Source organism: Protopterus annectens, chromosome 2.part1, assembly GCF_019279795.1.
Source record: "Protopterus annectens isolate FY-2018-M chromosome 2.part1, PAN1.0, whole genome shotgun sequence".
In the NCBI taxonomy this organism is placed as follows: Eukaryota; Metazoa; Chordata; order Ceratodontiformes; family Protopteridae; genus Protopterus; species Protopterus annectens.
In genome coordinates, this window is record NC_056729.1 from 85,884,322 (window position 1) to 85,902,260 (window position 17,939).

General features: G+C 38.8%; 1 protein-coding gene across 1 annotated transcript in view; it reads left to right on the plus strand.

Moving 5' to 3' along the window:
* LRBA (LPS responsive beige-like anchor protein) overlaps window positions 1–17,939 on the plus strand; it is a 4,045,850-nt gene that overhangs the window by 3,183,070 nt on the left and 844,841 nt on the right. Inside the window, exon 45 of the mRNA XM_044063433.1 lies at window positions 2,591–2,710. Within this exon, the coding sequence (XP_043919368.1) occupies window positions 2,591–2,710 (120 nt within the window). The remainder of the gene's footprint in view (window positions 1–2,590; window positions 2,711–17,939) is intronic.

Genomic DNA, 17,939 nt, shown 5'->3' on the forward strand with positions numbered 1-17,939 from the left:
GATCAGTGGATGGATGACCACAAATTCACTCTTGGGGTAGCCCCCATGTCCCTCCTGGACAGAGGAAATCAGTATTAACTCCTTTAGACCTTTACCTCTGTGAACTTCACTCCCCTAACCACCGACAACTGGGGCAACTCAGGATAAATATGACTAGGGTTGTAAGGGCTCTTACGGCCATTAGCCTAGTAGCCTCTTATGAACCTATGAATCATCCTGTGGCCATTATATTTGAGGTCAAGAAATTCCTTAAAGGTGTCCTTCATATCATGCCTCCCAGGAAGCCTCTCCTGCCTTCTTGGGAGCTCAGTTTTGTCCTTGAAAAAAATGACCAAAGCTCCTTTTGAGCCTGCTTCCTCAGTTTCCTTGCAACATTGTACTTGGAAGACTGTTTTGATTTTGGCTGTCACTTTAGCCAAGAGAGTGTCTGAACTTGGCTGTCTTGGTTGGTTTCTTTGTACTAATCCTTCTTTTATGCTCAAGGTGATCATAGGAAGTTATTAGGCTATTGGCCCTGAGGCCCTTACAAGTCTAGCCAAGAATTTAGCCCATGTTCCAACAAGTCAGCACCCAATGCCACTGTCCAGCAGGGACACTGGTGGAATCCCAGGGGTGTATTTTCTGTTCCCCATCCAGTTATCCAAGTTGCACTTAAAAAGAGCTAATGAGGTACTCTGCTTGATGTGGAAAAGGAGTCTTTTCCACAAAAGGGGAGTCTCTGGGACACGCATCTGTCCTGCTAGCTGGTCCTATTGATGTCATAGACCAGGTTGAGGATTACTCAAGTCGAACTTGAATTGCGGATATGCAGCAGTTCCATCAAGGCGGGGTCTAAGATTGCTTTGTGTGCCAGACAGAGGTCACCTCTGAGGAGTCTGAGGAGACTGAGTAGAGGGACAGGGCCTTTAGCTTATCTGTGTAGGGTAGATTTTTGAGACCCTGAATTCTCCTGGTGAGGAACCTCTGTGGTCTCTCCAGCTGCTGCATGTGCTTTGTGAGGTACATGCCGAAAGATGCACTGTGCTCAATAATGGGTCTTATAAGGGAAAGTTATAGGGATGTTATGACCACCTTGTCCCTGGATGAGATATCCTTACTAATGAAGTGGGCCATGTCGAAAGCTTCCTGTACAATGGAGGCAATATGTTGGTTAAAAGTCAGTTTGCTATCAACCTGGGTGCCCAAGTCCATCATGACTGATTGCATTATTAATGTGATAATTTGTGGGGGGCGTTACTCTCACCAAAGGGGATGATGATGCATTTTTTTGGCATTCAGTTTGAGGCCATGTTCCTGGCACCAGTCATTTGTTTGGGTGAAACCCTTTTGGAGGATGTCCACATCACTAGGGGAACTGATAATAGCACCCAGCTTGCAGTCATTTAAAAACTTGGTCAGACATAGCTGACTGGTTTTATGATCAATGAGTTGTCCCATAATCAATCTACACAATGCGCTTACACAGTGGAGCAGGACAATAAAAGTAGTCTTACCCCATGTTGTATAAAGCAAGTGGTATAAAGGTATATTGTGTACTGGTATGTAACACACAAACACAAGCAAAAATGAAAATTAATAACAGATTTATTAAACAAAAAATCTGGCGTATCCAGCTAAAAAGACTTCTTTATATGCCTCAGTGGCTATTAACAGTGCCCTTTGTATCTGTTTTCTCCGTCAGTCAGGTGCACTACTTGCACTGCAGTTATATAACATTGTATGATGGGGCCTTGAATACAGCCTAGGTGATCAGTGTTCAGTTAGCAACCAGGCACTTGGAGGAGCCAGCTGGGGGTGTGTGATGAGGCATGGTCCACTCGAATGCCATAGGCGGTGGTTGGGATTTGTATGCACTTAAGGACATACTGGACAGTGAGATTTCCCTACTGGCGAGCAGGAAATTCACTGCTTATGCCTCACAAGGAGGAATAAGGCCACAAGGAAGGGAGTGAGGGGGCGTCTGCAGAAAACCCATTGTACGCCTGTCCCCAGCAACTTGCCAGGTATGTGCAGCTAGAACCATTGAGAAAAATCAAAAAAAGAAAAATTGAACCATCCCTGTTGGCTGCCTAAGTGATGTTGTTCCTCTTAGTTGACCTTCGCCCAGTGATGGCAAATAAATGGGCTGATTGGCTGGAGGGGTGATGTCCGACAGTGGGAGGATAGGGAAAAACATGGTATGAGTGCAGAATTATATAGATAAGAACTATTAATTGGTGTGGGAAGGCTAATTCCAGACCCCCCCCAAAAAAAAAAACACCCTCTCCTAGTTTTAACATATCTTGTACTTATGTCAGGTGGTTTTAATTGACACAAGCATGTGCCTTCTGAACAAGTCTTATGATTTAAATGTATTCTTTTTAAATAACAAAGCAGTTTCATTTGGAATTGACTATAAACAATTTAAGTGCCTGAATTCAAACACCTGGCTGAAGATTAGCTCTTATCACAGCAGCCCAGAGTGGGTGATATAAATACAGATGCCATAACAAAAATACAGTCTGTGTTCAAGAAATTAAAGCTTTGTGAGTGTTAATCTTAAAAGTCTTCTGTCTTTTGTTTTATATCATTCTTATTTTTCCCCCACAAGGAACCCCTCACATCATTTTTTTTGAATCTACACGGCGGAAAGTTTGACCATGCAGATCGAGCATTTTCTTCTATTGCAAGATCATGGCGGAATTGTCAGCGGGACACATCTGATGTTAAGGTAATACTACTCTGATAACTGCCTTTATTAAGAAGTAATAGTTTTTGGTCACAGTTTCACTTGTGTTTATTTTATTTACATTTGTAACATATACATGTGTGAATATATGAACCCAGTGGCTGTGCTGTTATATGCACTGAAAGCATTTGAAATCTTGAAAATGACAATTTCAGTTTTAACAGACTACACAGATATGCATTGCTTTAATGATTGTAACAATTTACAGGGTATTTGCACCAAATGCTGTAATACATAGTCAGGAGGTAGTTTATACAAAAACTGTTGTGTCCACATTGTGTATTGTTTTATATTGCTGGTCTTAATGACAACGTGTGTGCTTATCTATCTTGTTCACTAATCGGGCTTTTTGGCTTGGGTATATATTTAATTCTGGTATGTTTTAAAGATTTAGGCAGCTTTATTGTTTGGTAAACTAGCAACGTCTTGTATATCTGCATACAGAAATGTACCATATTAACTGTACTGTTTTGTCTGTGCCAGTTGCTGATCGTTTTCTTTTAAAGTTCTACTTGTTAGTATATGTACAAAACTTAACTACTGTTGAGTCTCTTCCTTGTAGTACAGTGCAGAAGTGGTTATCTCCTTCATGCATATGCTACCTCTCTTTTTGTCGTTAGCCAGAATCTGTTGTGTACAAGTGATCCCTTTAAGCTGAATATGTATTTATTGTCTTGCCCCTTTATTCCTTGATGGTCATATTTAAAGTCCGGACAGTGTAGCAACATGTGCAGAACATTTCTTCAGTGTGGAATGTGATGAATGATTGGCAGTATGCAAACAATGGTTTTGCAAGCAGTTTTGTTTTGGGAGATGTCTTGGGCTGTGGTTGACTGCAGAGGTTTTTAGTTTTTCATATTATTGGAGTAGTTATTATGGAAAGTCAGAAATTTTCTCTCTCTGACTAACAAATATTAATGCAAAGTCTTGTATTTGCTATCAGGGTGCCTTTGGCTCAAAAGCCTGCACCCGGTTTTGTAGTAAATATCTAGCTAGAATAGGATTTGTCTTAGCAGGACAGATGTACCTGCTGTGTTAGGGTATCATGCATAGAGAATGTTGTTAGGCGCACAGACTTTTGCCCTTTGTTGCTTTTTTTTTTCTTCCATTTTATTTGTAGTCATAGTATTCTGCTACAGAGCTGGTCACAGCTAACTAAAACTTTTTTTCTTCTTTTTTTTTTTGCAAGAACTCAGTTTGCTTTCATTTACTTTAAAAAAATAACAGTGGCAAGTATTTTTGGGATAAAGCCCTGATTGCTTCCTAGGTAACCCATGCGTTGATAAGGTATTAGCAGAGACGTTAAACAAATACTTGGGTGGTGCAGTAAATATTCTTTGAGTGGAGAGAATCTGTCCAGTGCCAAATGCAAGGATTGTTTCTCTGTCATATAATCTTTGGAAATACATCCAAGGGATGTTCTGATACCTTTATGAACCATGGAGTTTCTCTTTGCTTTTTTCCTATTTACTGTGATGACAAATTTTGCCTGCAGGTTCAAACAAAAGTCATTTCCATAGCCCTGTTTTGGCCCTAAATAATTGGGTTCCTTCTATTTCAATACCTCCTGGAGAAACCACTGATCCTATTCATCCTGTTCTTCTGATTTGACATGAGTCCTCAAGCTGTTTTTCAGATATGAGCTGGCAAAGCTAGTGCTCCATTGCTGAGCACCTTTAAAAATTTTCATCCTGTAATGCATTAGGCTGTGAAGCTGCTACAGATCTCATTTGTCACCTCAGTGTTCAGATGTGGTTGGAATCTGCTCCGAAAAAGCCAAGTACTTCACCTCCTACTACTTTTCAGGATTTGTCTTTCTTTGCTTCATTTCCCAGCCTTTTGCAGACTCCTCTCATCCTTCCTTTAATCTTAAACTCCTTTCCTTGTCTGTATGACCATTTGACTTCTTTTTTCTCAATGCATGGATATTAGGCCTAACAGCCATATGGGGGGGAGGGGATATATATATATATATATATATATATATATATATATATATATATATATATATATATATATATATATATATATATAAAAAATGTGTGTGATTATCTTTCACTAGATCTCTGACCCACTAGATCAAATTACATTGTATGACCAAAAATGGTTATAACTCATTAAATAAAAAAGTCAATGTTTTATGGGGGAGGGGTGCAAGCTCGCCTGCATCCCCCTTGAGGAGGGTTTGCTCCTTCCATATCCTGCTGATTATGTATACCAGCACTGAGATTGCAAAACACTGGGAAGAGGGCAAAATCCCACTTCCTATGCGTAGTGATCCCGCAAAGCAAATACTGACATCCTGTGATGAACCAGCATTTAAATTTAAAAAGCTTCCTTCCAAACTGAAACCATTTTGTATACATGCATATGTGTGTGTCTGTGGGTGTGTGTGTGTGTGTGTGTGTGTGTGTGTGTGTGTGTATATATATATATATATATATATATATATATATATATATAATTTCATATTTGTAGGAGAAGCTTAGTTCCCCCCTTGTTGTTCTGGTTGTATTTTCATATATATATATATATATATATATATATATATGTGTGTGTGTGTATATATATATATATATATATATATATATATATATATATATATATATATATACACGTGTGTGTGTGTGTGTTTGTGTGTGTGTACACAAGTTGTTCTTGTTTGCTGTATTGTTTCTAGTTGTTTATCTCCATAGAGCTAGTTATGGAAGGCAATAAGAACAAGGACCAGAGTGGGCACAAAATCCTACTGCCAGATACACACAATCAGTGCCTAACTGCTGACTGCTCAGTCTGCAAGGCCTTTGGATAATGCACCTTGTCATATAGGTGAAACAAGCTGATGATCAAGGGCTTGCTGCCATCTGATCCAGTGGCAGACAAACACCAAAAAGACAAAGATGACTGTAGCAAGGACAGAGACACAACCAAGAGGAAGAATCATGATACTGGAGGAGTTATTGGGTGCTGGATCCCCTCACCCAATATTATAAAGTCAGAACCTGCTTCTTTAGCTCCAACTGTATCATCAGCACCAGCTCCACTCCCCTTGGAGTCAAGTCGTTATTGAAGATGATTCTCCTAGATGCACTGTGTGAGGAACCTCTTCCAAAAGAGAGCTTGCCAAGTTCCCTTCTTTGCCACCATCTTAGCCTTCTTTCACGTACTTCTGGAGTGCCTCATATTTAGAGTCAGATTGTGTGTTGAGAGCTGTCACCAAGACCGATATGGGTGTTTTGTTTGTCCCTTCCACTCCAGCATGGAATGATCTGGTCCCTCATTCCACTGCAGGCATGGAATGAGCTGGTCCCTCATCACATTTGCTTACTCTTTCCTTGGTCCAAACTTTGGATCTGATGATATCAAAGCAGACTTCCATACCTGAGCCAGTGTCTTCAACACAGTGTGTACTCTTGCCTTTGGCACCAAAACACTCCAATCTGATTCACTCTTCTCTGAGGCCTGTGGATTTTAGTGGTTCTCTGGACTGGTGCGTCATCATTTTAGCACCACCTTTGGACCATTCACATATGGTGACATTTTCAGCCTGAACTGTCAGCTTTTGAGGCCACAGTACCAGTCCCCTCTTTGAATCCTTCTAATCTGTGGTTCTGGGATTGTCTCAACAAAGCAACCTGTGTGCTCTGCATTTGATTGCAGCAGTGGAGCAGTATTTCAGTGACCAGACCTTAGACTTTTTTTTGTCTGGGTTACAGAAACCAGACATGATGTGCCAAGTGTGTTGAGCTTCGGGGTGAATATGTTGAATAACTTGTAAATTTCATGACTCTGTCATTCACTTCTAGGTCGGGATTAGAATTTTTCAGCAACGCCTCTTAACTGATGAAAAACATTTCCCTAGATGCATCAGTTTGCTCAGCCAGCATCTCAGACAAAGCAATCTGCAGGGAAATGTTAAAGTCTGCCAACTTAATACACTCCCAGAAAATATGTTCCCAGACACCTTTTTCTTCCCCATCACACCTCCGGCATTTGCTATCTACCCACGGCAAAATTATCTGGGGTCTACTTGGGGTATAAAAATATCTATATAAACATTTCCATTTTGACAGACTCTCCTTTCTCCATTTCTGTGTTGCCTTAGTTCTTAAAATATGTTCTGCTACTTTATAAATATAATAATCTGTATGATTATTGTTGTTCTCCTTAAAGGTCTGCATCCACAATCCTAGTCTCTCCTTGTTTCTTGAGCTTCCCCCATTTCATCATCATCCCTTTCCATTTTGAATTATAGTTTTCTGCTTGTGCTATGAATAGGAGCCTTAACTGTTTGCTCTGAAATACGACTTCAAATTGGGTAATCCCAATCCCCCTTGTTCTATTGGAAGAATCAGCTTATCCCACTTAACTCTTGCCACTTCCCCTCCCAGATAAAATTCTTCAGCATTTTATTAACTGCTATCCACAACTTCTCCTCTGGTTGATAAAAATATGCCAGATCTGTGTATAAGACTAAAGGGACTAAAAACATTTTAACTGCTTGTATTTTAGTATCCGTAAAACAGAGCTTCCATTTTCTCAGTTTTTGTATTATATTTTGTTTAGTCTTTCCCAAATATCCTTAGCTGTCACAACGGAATCAGTTTTAATCCATATTCCTCAATATTTAATTTTAGCATATTTCCATAAGTATGGATATTGCTGAACCAGTTTGTGTGTGGGTACATAATTTACTTCTATTGCCTTTGGTTTTAGCTTCATTCATTTTGTATAATGAAAAGATCTGAAACTGGCTCAAAATGTTCCACAAGACTGCAATGTCCCTTCTGGTTTTGTCAGGTATAAAATATCATCTGCAATTAGGGTCAGCTTTTCTTGACTACCATATTAATTATATGCTTGAATTTCAAAGTGCCTTATTTTCTTTGCCAATGGTTCTAAATATAATGCAAATAACAGAGAGGAAAGAGGACACCCCTGCTAAAGCAAAAATTAGAGAGGAGCCCACCCAATTTAATTTTCACCTCCGATCCGTCATGTAACCTCTTAATCAACCTTAAAATTTTGTCAGGGAATGGAAATGCTTCCATTGCCCTGCTCATTAAGTCCCCGCTTACTTTGTCAAATGTTTTCTCTGTATCAAGATGCACCAGCAACAGTGGTATTTTCTTACGTTTTGCTTCCCTCTGGATCATCGGTGTTCTTTTAATGTTGGCAAATGTTTGCCTTCCCTCCACAAAGCCACATTGAGCCATATCTATCAATTTTGGCATTGATTTTGCCATTCTTTTAGACATTATAGATATATAAACACTTTATAATCATGGTTTAATATTGAAATGAGCCTGTATGAAGCTGGATCTGATGGATCTTTACCCTCTTTAGGTATTACAGCTACTACTGCTTTCTTCCAGGATGTTGGTACTGCTCCTCCTCTTAAAATACTGTTAAACAAAATGTTCCAAATCTTTATCAGTTTTTTTCCCTCCTAACTTCCAAACGAGTAACATCTATTCCTGGGGACTTTCCTGTAGATTAATTATACGTCACCATTTTTATCTCATCTCCTCTTGTCCTGTTAGTAATTAAGCCTCATCTACCACTACCCTTGGCATATTTAATTCTTCCATAAACATTTCCATTTGTTCCTATTCTTGACTTCTATATTTCTCTGAGTTATACAGACTTTCATAGAATTTCTGAAACATTTCTAATACTTCTACAGGATCTCGTGTTACCTTCCTTGTTATAGGCTTCCTAAGCTTGGCGGCAGCCCTTAATACTTTTTTTTTTTTTGCCCGAGTTGTTGTGCTCTATTGTTATCAAAAAATAGTTGCTTAGCAGAAATCTTTCTAGACTCATGCTTATTATTGAGCTAATCCCTTATTTTCATTCTGCAGTTGCTCCTCTTCTTGTTCTGTGAGATTCCACCTGTTTTGCGATACTTTAACATTTCAATCCCTCTAAACAATTGTTACTTCTTAACTACATCTCCCTTTCTTTTATTTTCACCCTCTTTTTAAATTCCTCTTTAATTTTATCCCATTCTATAGCTATATTTTCAGAAGAAATTTCTGTCTTCTCTAATAGCTCCTGAATAATTTCCACTACCCATTCCTTAAATTCCTCTCTCTTCAAAATATACTTGGGAAAGAGTGTTTCATTTTTATTTCATTACCCTATGTTTTTTTTTATTTTAGTTATTTTTAATTATTATTGGTGCATGATCTGAAATAGTTATTGGGTGCATATCAAGAACTTCATTTAAATGCATGTTCCTGTGAAATGTAAATTCTTTCTAGCCTAGCCCAGTTTGTGTATCTTGGGAAATAATATGTAAATTCAATCTGAACTTCTGTTACTTAGTTCACATCTTCCATGCCAAATATTTTCATAAATGTTTTCAAAAGTCTACCCTTCTTTGTTTTGCCTTCCCTTCTGGATCTCCCAGATACATCCTCATGGCTGAAAATCAAGTTCCAGTCCCCACCTATAAGTAATATATCTTGCTGAAAGCTGATTATTTCCCCAAGAATTTTCTTAAGCTCTGTCATAGCCATTTTAGATCAAATATATATACATGCTAGTATAATCCTCCTCCCTTGCCAGTAGCCCCTTAGTACTACAAATCTACTATGTCACATCTTATAGAACTTTTTGTTTTATTGAAAACCCTCAAACAAAAGAAAAAAACACACACCCAATACCCCCAAAACCTATTAACTTAATGCTAATGTACAACTTCAGATATTGTAGTTTTACACTCCTCATAGAAGCAAATGTCCCAAACTGACAGCCCCACACTTAGACTTGAGTTAACCTAAAAGAAAGGTTATCCATGCTAAGACACATGGTGCTGCCTGTACTTCTATTAAGTGCTGTTTGGTTTTGTCTTATCCTTACAGCTTTCCCATCTGGAAAAAAACACCTAAATGCTTTCAGAGAACAGTGTCCTAGCCAGTTTCTCTTTTTTTCTAGCCAGTTTTCTTTGTCAGATTTTCTCCATGGAGACATGAGGACCAGCTACAGAATTGCTACTAAACATACATCTATTTGCTAGAAAAAGCTTTATAATATTTAGTACTCTTTTTCATTTACTTGCTTTACTTTCTCTTAAGACCTGTTACTAGACCAAGCTAAGGGCCATAATCCAGACACTCCTCTATGCTCTTTTAAGCAGACTTTATTTTTTTTTTACATTGCAGTGCCTATATTTTTTAAAACTGAACACGGAGAAAGAGAGAAGAGAGAAATAAAGAAGGAGCACATGTGTACAATAGTATCCCCATTACAGTTAAAAATAACTGAGAACACTTTACTTTATAACATGCAGAGAAAATCATACTTGTTTTACTTGCAGTTAACTTTCTCCCTCCTGTTCTCCTCCCTTAAGTATTTTTCTAAACATTAATGATATGAAGTAGGGCATATGCTTTAGAGTCTCCCACAAGTCCAAAAATGTCCAATATTTCCAGATTTTCTAGTTCTGTCATATTTCACAAATATAATTATTGCTTTGTAATCCCACATTTGTCAGTTTCCAAGTTACTGGTTTTAGTCCTGTTCATCTCCATCTCCCAGATGCTATGTCTGCTTCATTTCCAATGTACTCTGAATTCTTCTCGTTAGCTCCTGTGCTCCCTTCCTTCTCTCCAGCATTTTCCATTGAAACATTGAAAAAAGGGTTCACTGGCACAGTCTCTCTGTGGTCTTTATTACCAGAAGAACAAAAAGCAGAATCTCCTTCTATTTCACAGATTACTTTTTGTTGGACATACTTTTGTATTTCCTCTTTAGCGTTTACCTCATCAACAAATGATTTTGTCCCTCAAGGGAAGAATATTTTGAAAATAGCTGGGTATAGCAGTTTGACACTCACACCTGCTTCTCAACATTCCTGAATAGTGGAATACATTTACTCATCTTCTGCGTGGTGTGCAATGAGTAGTCATACTCCACAAACACTCTGCTGTCTCTCACTCCTGCTGGTAGTATTGCATCGTTACTTATAGGTCTGTGTAGCTTTCTCATAGTCAGGTTTGGAGCATACACATGATGTGCCCTTTCAAGTAACAACTGCTATGGAATACCAGTCCAGTTGCGCATTTGTGCTTTCATAAAATTAATACAGTCTGTTCCTTCTAGCTTCTCTGGTACAGTTGAAAATCTCAGGTTTTCCCTACATGCTCTGCCTTCTTATTCTATATTTTTTAAAAAGCATCTCTTCTTGAGCAGTCTCAAATTCAGCCAGCCTTTTCTTCTTTTCAGCATCTGATTTTTGCAATTTTTATCTCCTCATCTGAATATCTGTTTAAAGCTTTTTCTATTTTTTTCCAACCTCTTGCTGTTTGAGTTGATATACTCCATCAGTGCTTTGTTTATTTTACCCAGGACTGTGTTGCAGTTGTCTTGCACTTTTCTCTAGGTTACTAGAAGTCATGGCTGGAGGTTGCACTGCCTTTTGCTGAACAGCTGCAGAGCTTTTCCCAGTCAGTGTTTTTTCTCACCTTTTGTTGCTGATTTCTTTCAGATCCTCTGTATTACTTTTATCCTGACATCCAGGCAGTGCACTTACTAACCAAGTACTAAAATTTACCCAGAAACATAAAAGTCCACTGGCTCTCCCAGCTGAGTTTCTGTTCACACTGGGAGAGCTAAAATCAAGATATTGCTCAGTGTGTAGCCATGTTGGATGTCTGTGAAATGTTAGAACTTCTGTGCCAGAAGGGAAATTAGTCCATAGAAGCACCCTAACAGAAAGACTCCTATTTCGGGCATATGGTTCAGTCTCCTCTACTACTTGGATGGTCCTTCTGTCAGACAGCCCCGAGAACAGGCTGTTTTGATTGAAAAGTCCTTTGGTTAATTCCATCATCATGGCAGTAGCAAAAAAAAAGAGATGATAGAAGATGCAGCCTCCCAACAGGAAGTCTATGGCAGTGGACTGAATGGGGAAGTAAGCATATGCTTGGTGCATCTTTTGGCTTTGAGCTACATCATGCACATTAATCTGTTTCAGAGAGATTCCTTGGAACAGGCCACTGCAGAATCTTGGAAACAGCTAGAGACCAACCTGAGCATGCTTTCACATGTGCTTACTAAGCTATTGATCTTTGAGGATCTTAAGAGGTCTAGCCCTGCATTCCCATGGTAATCATTAGCCCTTATATTTTGCAACATGAATCTGAAGATGGGCCACTTAAGTATATGTTGGGTACTTACATGTTTTCCTGTCCATGAGGGCCTTTGGTACTAAATCAGGGGTGAATTTATGGTTACCAATCTGTGTATGCAAGTTACATTTGAAATGAGTAAGATGAGTACTCCACTTTATGGGGGTAATTTCCATAGAAGTAATAATCTCTGTAATACATACCTATTCCTCCATCTTGAGTATTAATCTAACTATTTGTTTCTTGAATGTTCAGAAAACATTGTTTCTAAGCATGAGTTTTCTGGTTTATGTCCTTTAGTGAAATAAAATGAGTATTCTCTTACAGAAATCTGGTTATCTATCAGCCATCCTGAAAATATTTTGCACCTCCGCATTAAACTGTTTATAAAGATGACTGTGTAACTCACATGATGTTTAGCATTACTAATCTCGCCATGCAGTTCTGGAATAAGGTGGCTGATGAAGCAGCAAGGGCAATGAACACATGCATCATGATAAGAAGGCACATCTGGCTTCACCTGTGTGATTTTTGCTAACAAGTTCAAGGTGTCCTTTACCAGTGCACCCCATTTATGAATCTTCATTGTTTGGTCTGTCTGTCTAAAAAAATTACAGAGATGCAAACAGGATGGGTAGGCACTGTCTGCCATAGGTGTTAAATTTAAGACCCTGCAGTGATTGTACAGTAGGAGCCAGAAGAGGTCCAAGTCCCTGTGGTGAAGGAGATCCCAGCATCAACCCTTTGAGTCCATTTCAGACAGCAGAGGTGGTCCATTTAATTAATTCAGACCTGGACATCGTAGAGGTCCACAGAGCCAGGGATAGCAGGGACCCTTCTCTGACAAGGCAGTCTAACTGTCCCTGAAGGAGCTGGCCAACTGGTCCCCTTTGGAGGCAGTCATGGGTTGTCTATCCCCTCTACCTGCCCATGTGAAAATGTGAAATGCTGTCACACAGGATTTTTGATTAGAGGGATAATATTTAGCGGCTACTACATACCCTTTTCACATGCACCTCCTATTCCCAAGCAGCAACTTCCAGGCTTACTTGCCCCACCATTGAGAGTGGGCTGGAAAAGAGATCCTATCTCTTCTTCAAAAGAGACCCATCAAGTAGGTCCCATGAAATGAGGCAGTGTCAGATTATTATTCCAGGTTCTTTCTTATTCCAAAAAAGAACTAGGACCTCAGGCCATTATTGAACCTATGCAACCTGAAACAATATGTTAAAATGACCTGATTTAGGACAGTCAGTGCAAGCAATTTTGCCTTGCTATCAAGTAAATGATTTTATGACCTGATTGACCTCCAGGGCACTTACATCCACATCAAAATAACAAGACTTTGTCCAGAAGGTTACTACACTTCTATTTGGAGATCAGTCATTTATAGTTCAGAGCCCTGTTCTTTGGTGTCTCCAACCAGCACCAAGGGCAGCGGTTACTTCACCCTAATTTCCCAGAGGGGCAATCCCTAAGGAGACTGTTTTGTTGGTCAATGGCCATCATTGCTTTTTTTATGCTTTTCTCCCTCTTCCCCTTGCACCCAGTTTCATACAGAAGGCAATCAGATGTGGTGCCATCATGATGTTTCTCACACCTACACATAGTCTTAATCAAATACTTGAAGCACATCACTGTAGCTCTGCAATAGGATTTATAAAGGTTTCATGTCAGCGGGTGCTGCACTTTAATAAAAAAGGATAAAGGCATGAAGGAGCTTTTGCTGCCTAACTTTGTATGTCTGTAAGTCAGTATTGTGTCTTGTAAGAGACGTAACTGCAGTGTGCTGATTGAGTGTCTTTTTCAAAACATTCTCTTAAAAAAGAAAACTGAAAGGGGAGAAGCATTTATCATCATTGCCACACAGAACGAAACATAACACATTCCATCATCAGAAGGCTGGCAACTTAAAAGTGTAGTTACTCGTTAATGAAACTAAATTTAGGTCACATTCTTGCCTGCTGTCTTTTGAAGGTTTTCCTCAGATATGACCTAATTAGGGGATTCTTCTCTTAATGGATCTTCATTGAATAAGTTATCTGCTTTTGTGTTGACAGGTCACTGACAGTGCCTGCTATTGTGTCTAATCGTCAGCAGTAGCTGGAAAAGTTTCCTTGGATCAAACAGATATGGCAGTGGTCCCATCCTTACTTCATTTACCTTCCTTATAAACACTTTCCCTACCCTCTGTGAATGAGTCTCTGAGCCTTGCATTTTTTGTGGTGAGCATGTTTGCATAAACATGGCAGATGTTTTGTAAAGAATGCATTTTATTAATTTGTAAGATGCAGTAAAGCAATTGTATTAAAAAGTAGAAAACTTTCCTGTGATACAGATGAAAGCAGTATGAGAGGCCTGTTTCTGCATCTCATTGATAACACATAAATTTCACTTTAGCGCTTCTGCTGTCTATTTCAGAAGCCCCCTGTGAACTGTTGGATGCACTATTTTGCTTTGCTCTTCAGATTTCAGGCAGTTCCCTCCTGCCCAGGGGTTGCAGAATCATTTGATATAGGAGGAGGCATCACATGGTCTGACTGTTCATGCAGTTCATGTCAGCAGGTATTGCACTTTAATAAAGAAAGCTGAAGCATATGTGTGGTCAGAACCAATCCTTGTCATAAGGCCTTGAAAGCTTTAAGGAGGTTTGATCAAAGCTTTTACTTAATCCTTATGTTTCTGCCCTTTTGTACAACCTTTGTCTAAACCTTTTGGAATCAAAGTATTTGGAAATGTTACATTCAATTAACAGGGCTTATTAGCATTTATTCCTGCATTCCACATACCATGCATCTGGCTTGAAGTTGAAGTAAACATAAAATGCTGATTATAAAATGTAAATGTTGTGCTGACAGAAACATACAGCAACCATTAATATGAAAATACATCTATTTTTCAGCTACTAAAGTTAAGACTTTTGATTCCAGTTTGCTGCTTTTAAATTGCTAGAAAGTTATTCAAGTTTGCAGAATTTCTTTACAATTATTTGGGAACCTAACCTTTAGCTTGTATTGCTGCTGTCTTTATTCTTATAGTTGCATTGGACTTTTTAATCTTGGTGACATGACTGCATTCTTGTCCCTGTATGAATAAGAACATATTTATGTTAAAATTAGGACTTGATAAAGGAAAAAGGTGTAGTGATTCCAAATGCAATTAACAATATGCATTGCTGATTTCTCTTTTCATGTCTGTCCTACTAAAGAAAACAAGTTTGATTTCTATATGTAAAATACAGTTCATTTTGTATGCAGAATGCAGCAGTGAATTGTATTTATTTAATTTTTAACTGGAATCTTTTTCAAAAACTGTGATTTGAGTACAGCAACATAATTTAGTTGACTGCATAAATAGTAACAAATGATGTGAAGGTTTAGGGTTCAGCATAAGGCAATAATATGAGTATGGAATAAAAGATTAGGAACAGTTTGGACAATGGGACTGGGTCTTTAAGGATTGTCTGTTCAATCATGATAAAACTAGGATCTAAGTGATATATGTAAGTTGTCTATATTAGCAGTTAGCTGAGTGTATTTTGTAGTAAGTGGTAACGTTAACTTCAAATAGTTATTAGGCATATCCTTTAGATTTGTTATTTCTGGATAATGATGACTGTATACGGATGAGCACCTACTTGTAAACCTCAGTATTAATGCTAGTGAATCGTTAGGTTAACTGGCTGGCAAGATCCTACTGTAGCAAAGTATGTATAGGGTGTGGCAACTCAGCTGTGTAAGAAGAACATCCATCCATCTATTTCCAGTGGCTGCTTTATCCATTTCAGGATTGAGAGTAGAGTCGTGTTCAGAATGCAGTGGGTATAAGGCCTGGACAGGACGCTGGCTCGTTGCAGAACATGAGTACTCACACACTTTGGGGGAAATTTGAACATTGCCAGTTCATCTATCTGCGTTTGCTTCAGATGTGGAAAGGAATTTGTTGTCTTCAGTGAAAACCTTTGAGGAAATACAACTCCTGAAAAGTACATTGAGGATGCAGGGAGATATAACAGACTCCATTGAAATAAGGTGTGGACAGCGGTAGGCCATACAAACTCCATGAAAATAAGTTGCTAATGTAAATATGATTGGAGGGTGAAATGAGAATACTACAGTGACCCAGGAAAGGATGAACCCTGCCTAGCAAAACATGTCTAAGGTGGTGGGAGCATGCTGTGTAATGTGAAGTGACGTGGCTAAGGTGGTGGGAGCATGCTCTGTAATGTGTAGTGATGCTAAAGTAGTGTGTCTGATTAGCAGTGCAAGTTATTCATTATAAGTATAATCTAGGGTTTTAAATAGGTTTCTTTCCTCCATAGAAAGTGTCACATGTCCCAATTTATGGCCTTTTGTTATTAATCGATTATAACCCCATTTAACTAGTTAGGTTTTTGTTACTGCATTATTAATGTGATCTTAGAATCACAGTAAAACCTAGTGACCCCTGGATATCTTGTGTAAATTAACCGTTGCTCTCAACTTGCACCCAAAATAAGGATTTTTATTGAGTAATGCATATGTCTGTGCAGTATTCCCCAATACACATACAGTCATAATGGCCTAGAAAAATTACAATGTAAGCAAAGTGGTCCTTCCAGACTGAGAATTTTATTTCATCAGTACTCTTGCTGTTAAGAGTAGAACTGCCATCACAGAGACAGTTTATGCCATTAGACTGATATTAAAACATTCATGTAGGTCCTAAAATGAAATCAAGACAATAATTACTAAAGCATAAGCTAGCTGTGTTGGCATAAAGGGATAAAGCTTTAACTTTGACTCTGGTAACAAAAGTATGACTAGCAGCTTGGGATCCTTTTGGAACTGGTATCCACGCAACTTCCCAAACCTTGGTGGTGATGTTGATGCTATGATAAAAGCCAATGCTACAGAACATGGGTAGGCAAAGATGGACATACTCCCATGCAGGTAAAAGGGGACATTTCCCTGTCAGCATTCCAGCATGCCCACCTAGGTTACATGTCAGGGGGAGCTAAGGTGTAAGAGAAAAACCCAGCTGACAACAATATTTTAGCCCTGGCTTCTGTGCTTCAGTCACCCTGGTGTCATGGGGGACTTTATAACTCAGTGGCCATGGGGGTTTTCCTCTGTAGGCATGAGACTCAACCAGTGAAGAGAGAGACACTCACAAAATTACCCTCACAAAGTAGTAGCCTTTGGAATAGAAAGAACTCTGTAGCAACCTCACACTATGAAGTCAGAAGTAGGTAGACACACAAAAATACTAAATTTTAAATGATGATTGGTAAATAAACATTTAAAAAAGATAGCCCTTTCCAATTTCTTTTTCATAACTAAATTTACTCTGAGATTTTTTTCATCTCACATTGGAAGTCTGAGAAAGGGCTAAATGGTTTATCTTTTTGATACTGATTTTTTTTAATAGTGTGTAGAGCAAATGATGTTTTTTTTAAATTTCCATGCATGGTACCCTTTTTCTTCTGTGTAGGTGTGCTTGCCACAGAATTCTTTATACTCCCCTGCTTAAGTACTTGTACAGCACCCTGTTTTCAGCTGCCGTATCAAATGGAGCACTCTCGATGCACCTTCATTTTAATTGTATGTGCCTGTTTGGTTCTAACTAGCATTTTGAGCTTACTGTCCATTACATGACATGCACATTAACTTATGACAGCTCTGCTATTTCTACAGCTGTTTTCTACTTAGTTTATTAAGTACCCACTGCTGTTCTACTTCATTTTTCATTAGTTACAGCTTTTTTTTATTAAATTTTCTTGGCAGTGTAGCTGGCCCAACCCCCTAGGAGTCTGCATGTAAATGTACATGCCCTAAACTTAATTTTAAATAAAGTAACACAGCCTTTCTGCCATTTCTGTAAATGAAGTATTTTTAAATGTATGCTTACCTTATTAGTGATCTTGCCTAGTAAAGTTGCTGTAGCTTCACCATTGGCCTAGTAAAATGCACATATTTCTAACTGGTTTCTTTTCCAGCTCTGGCTCTGCTTGCTCCGTTCGGGCTCACTCCACTCCCCTACCCCCAAATCCCACCCCCTGCTCTCTCTAAACTTGTATGCTAGTTACTCCTCCCCTT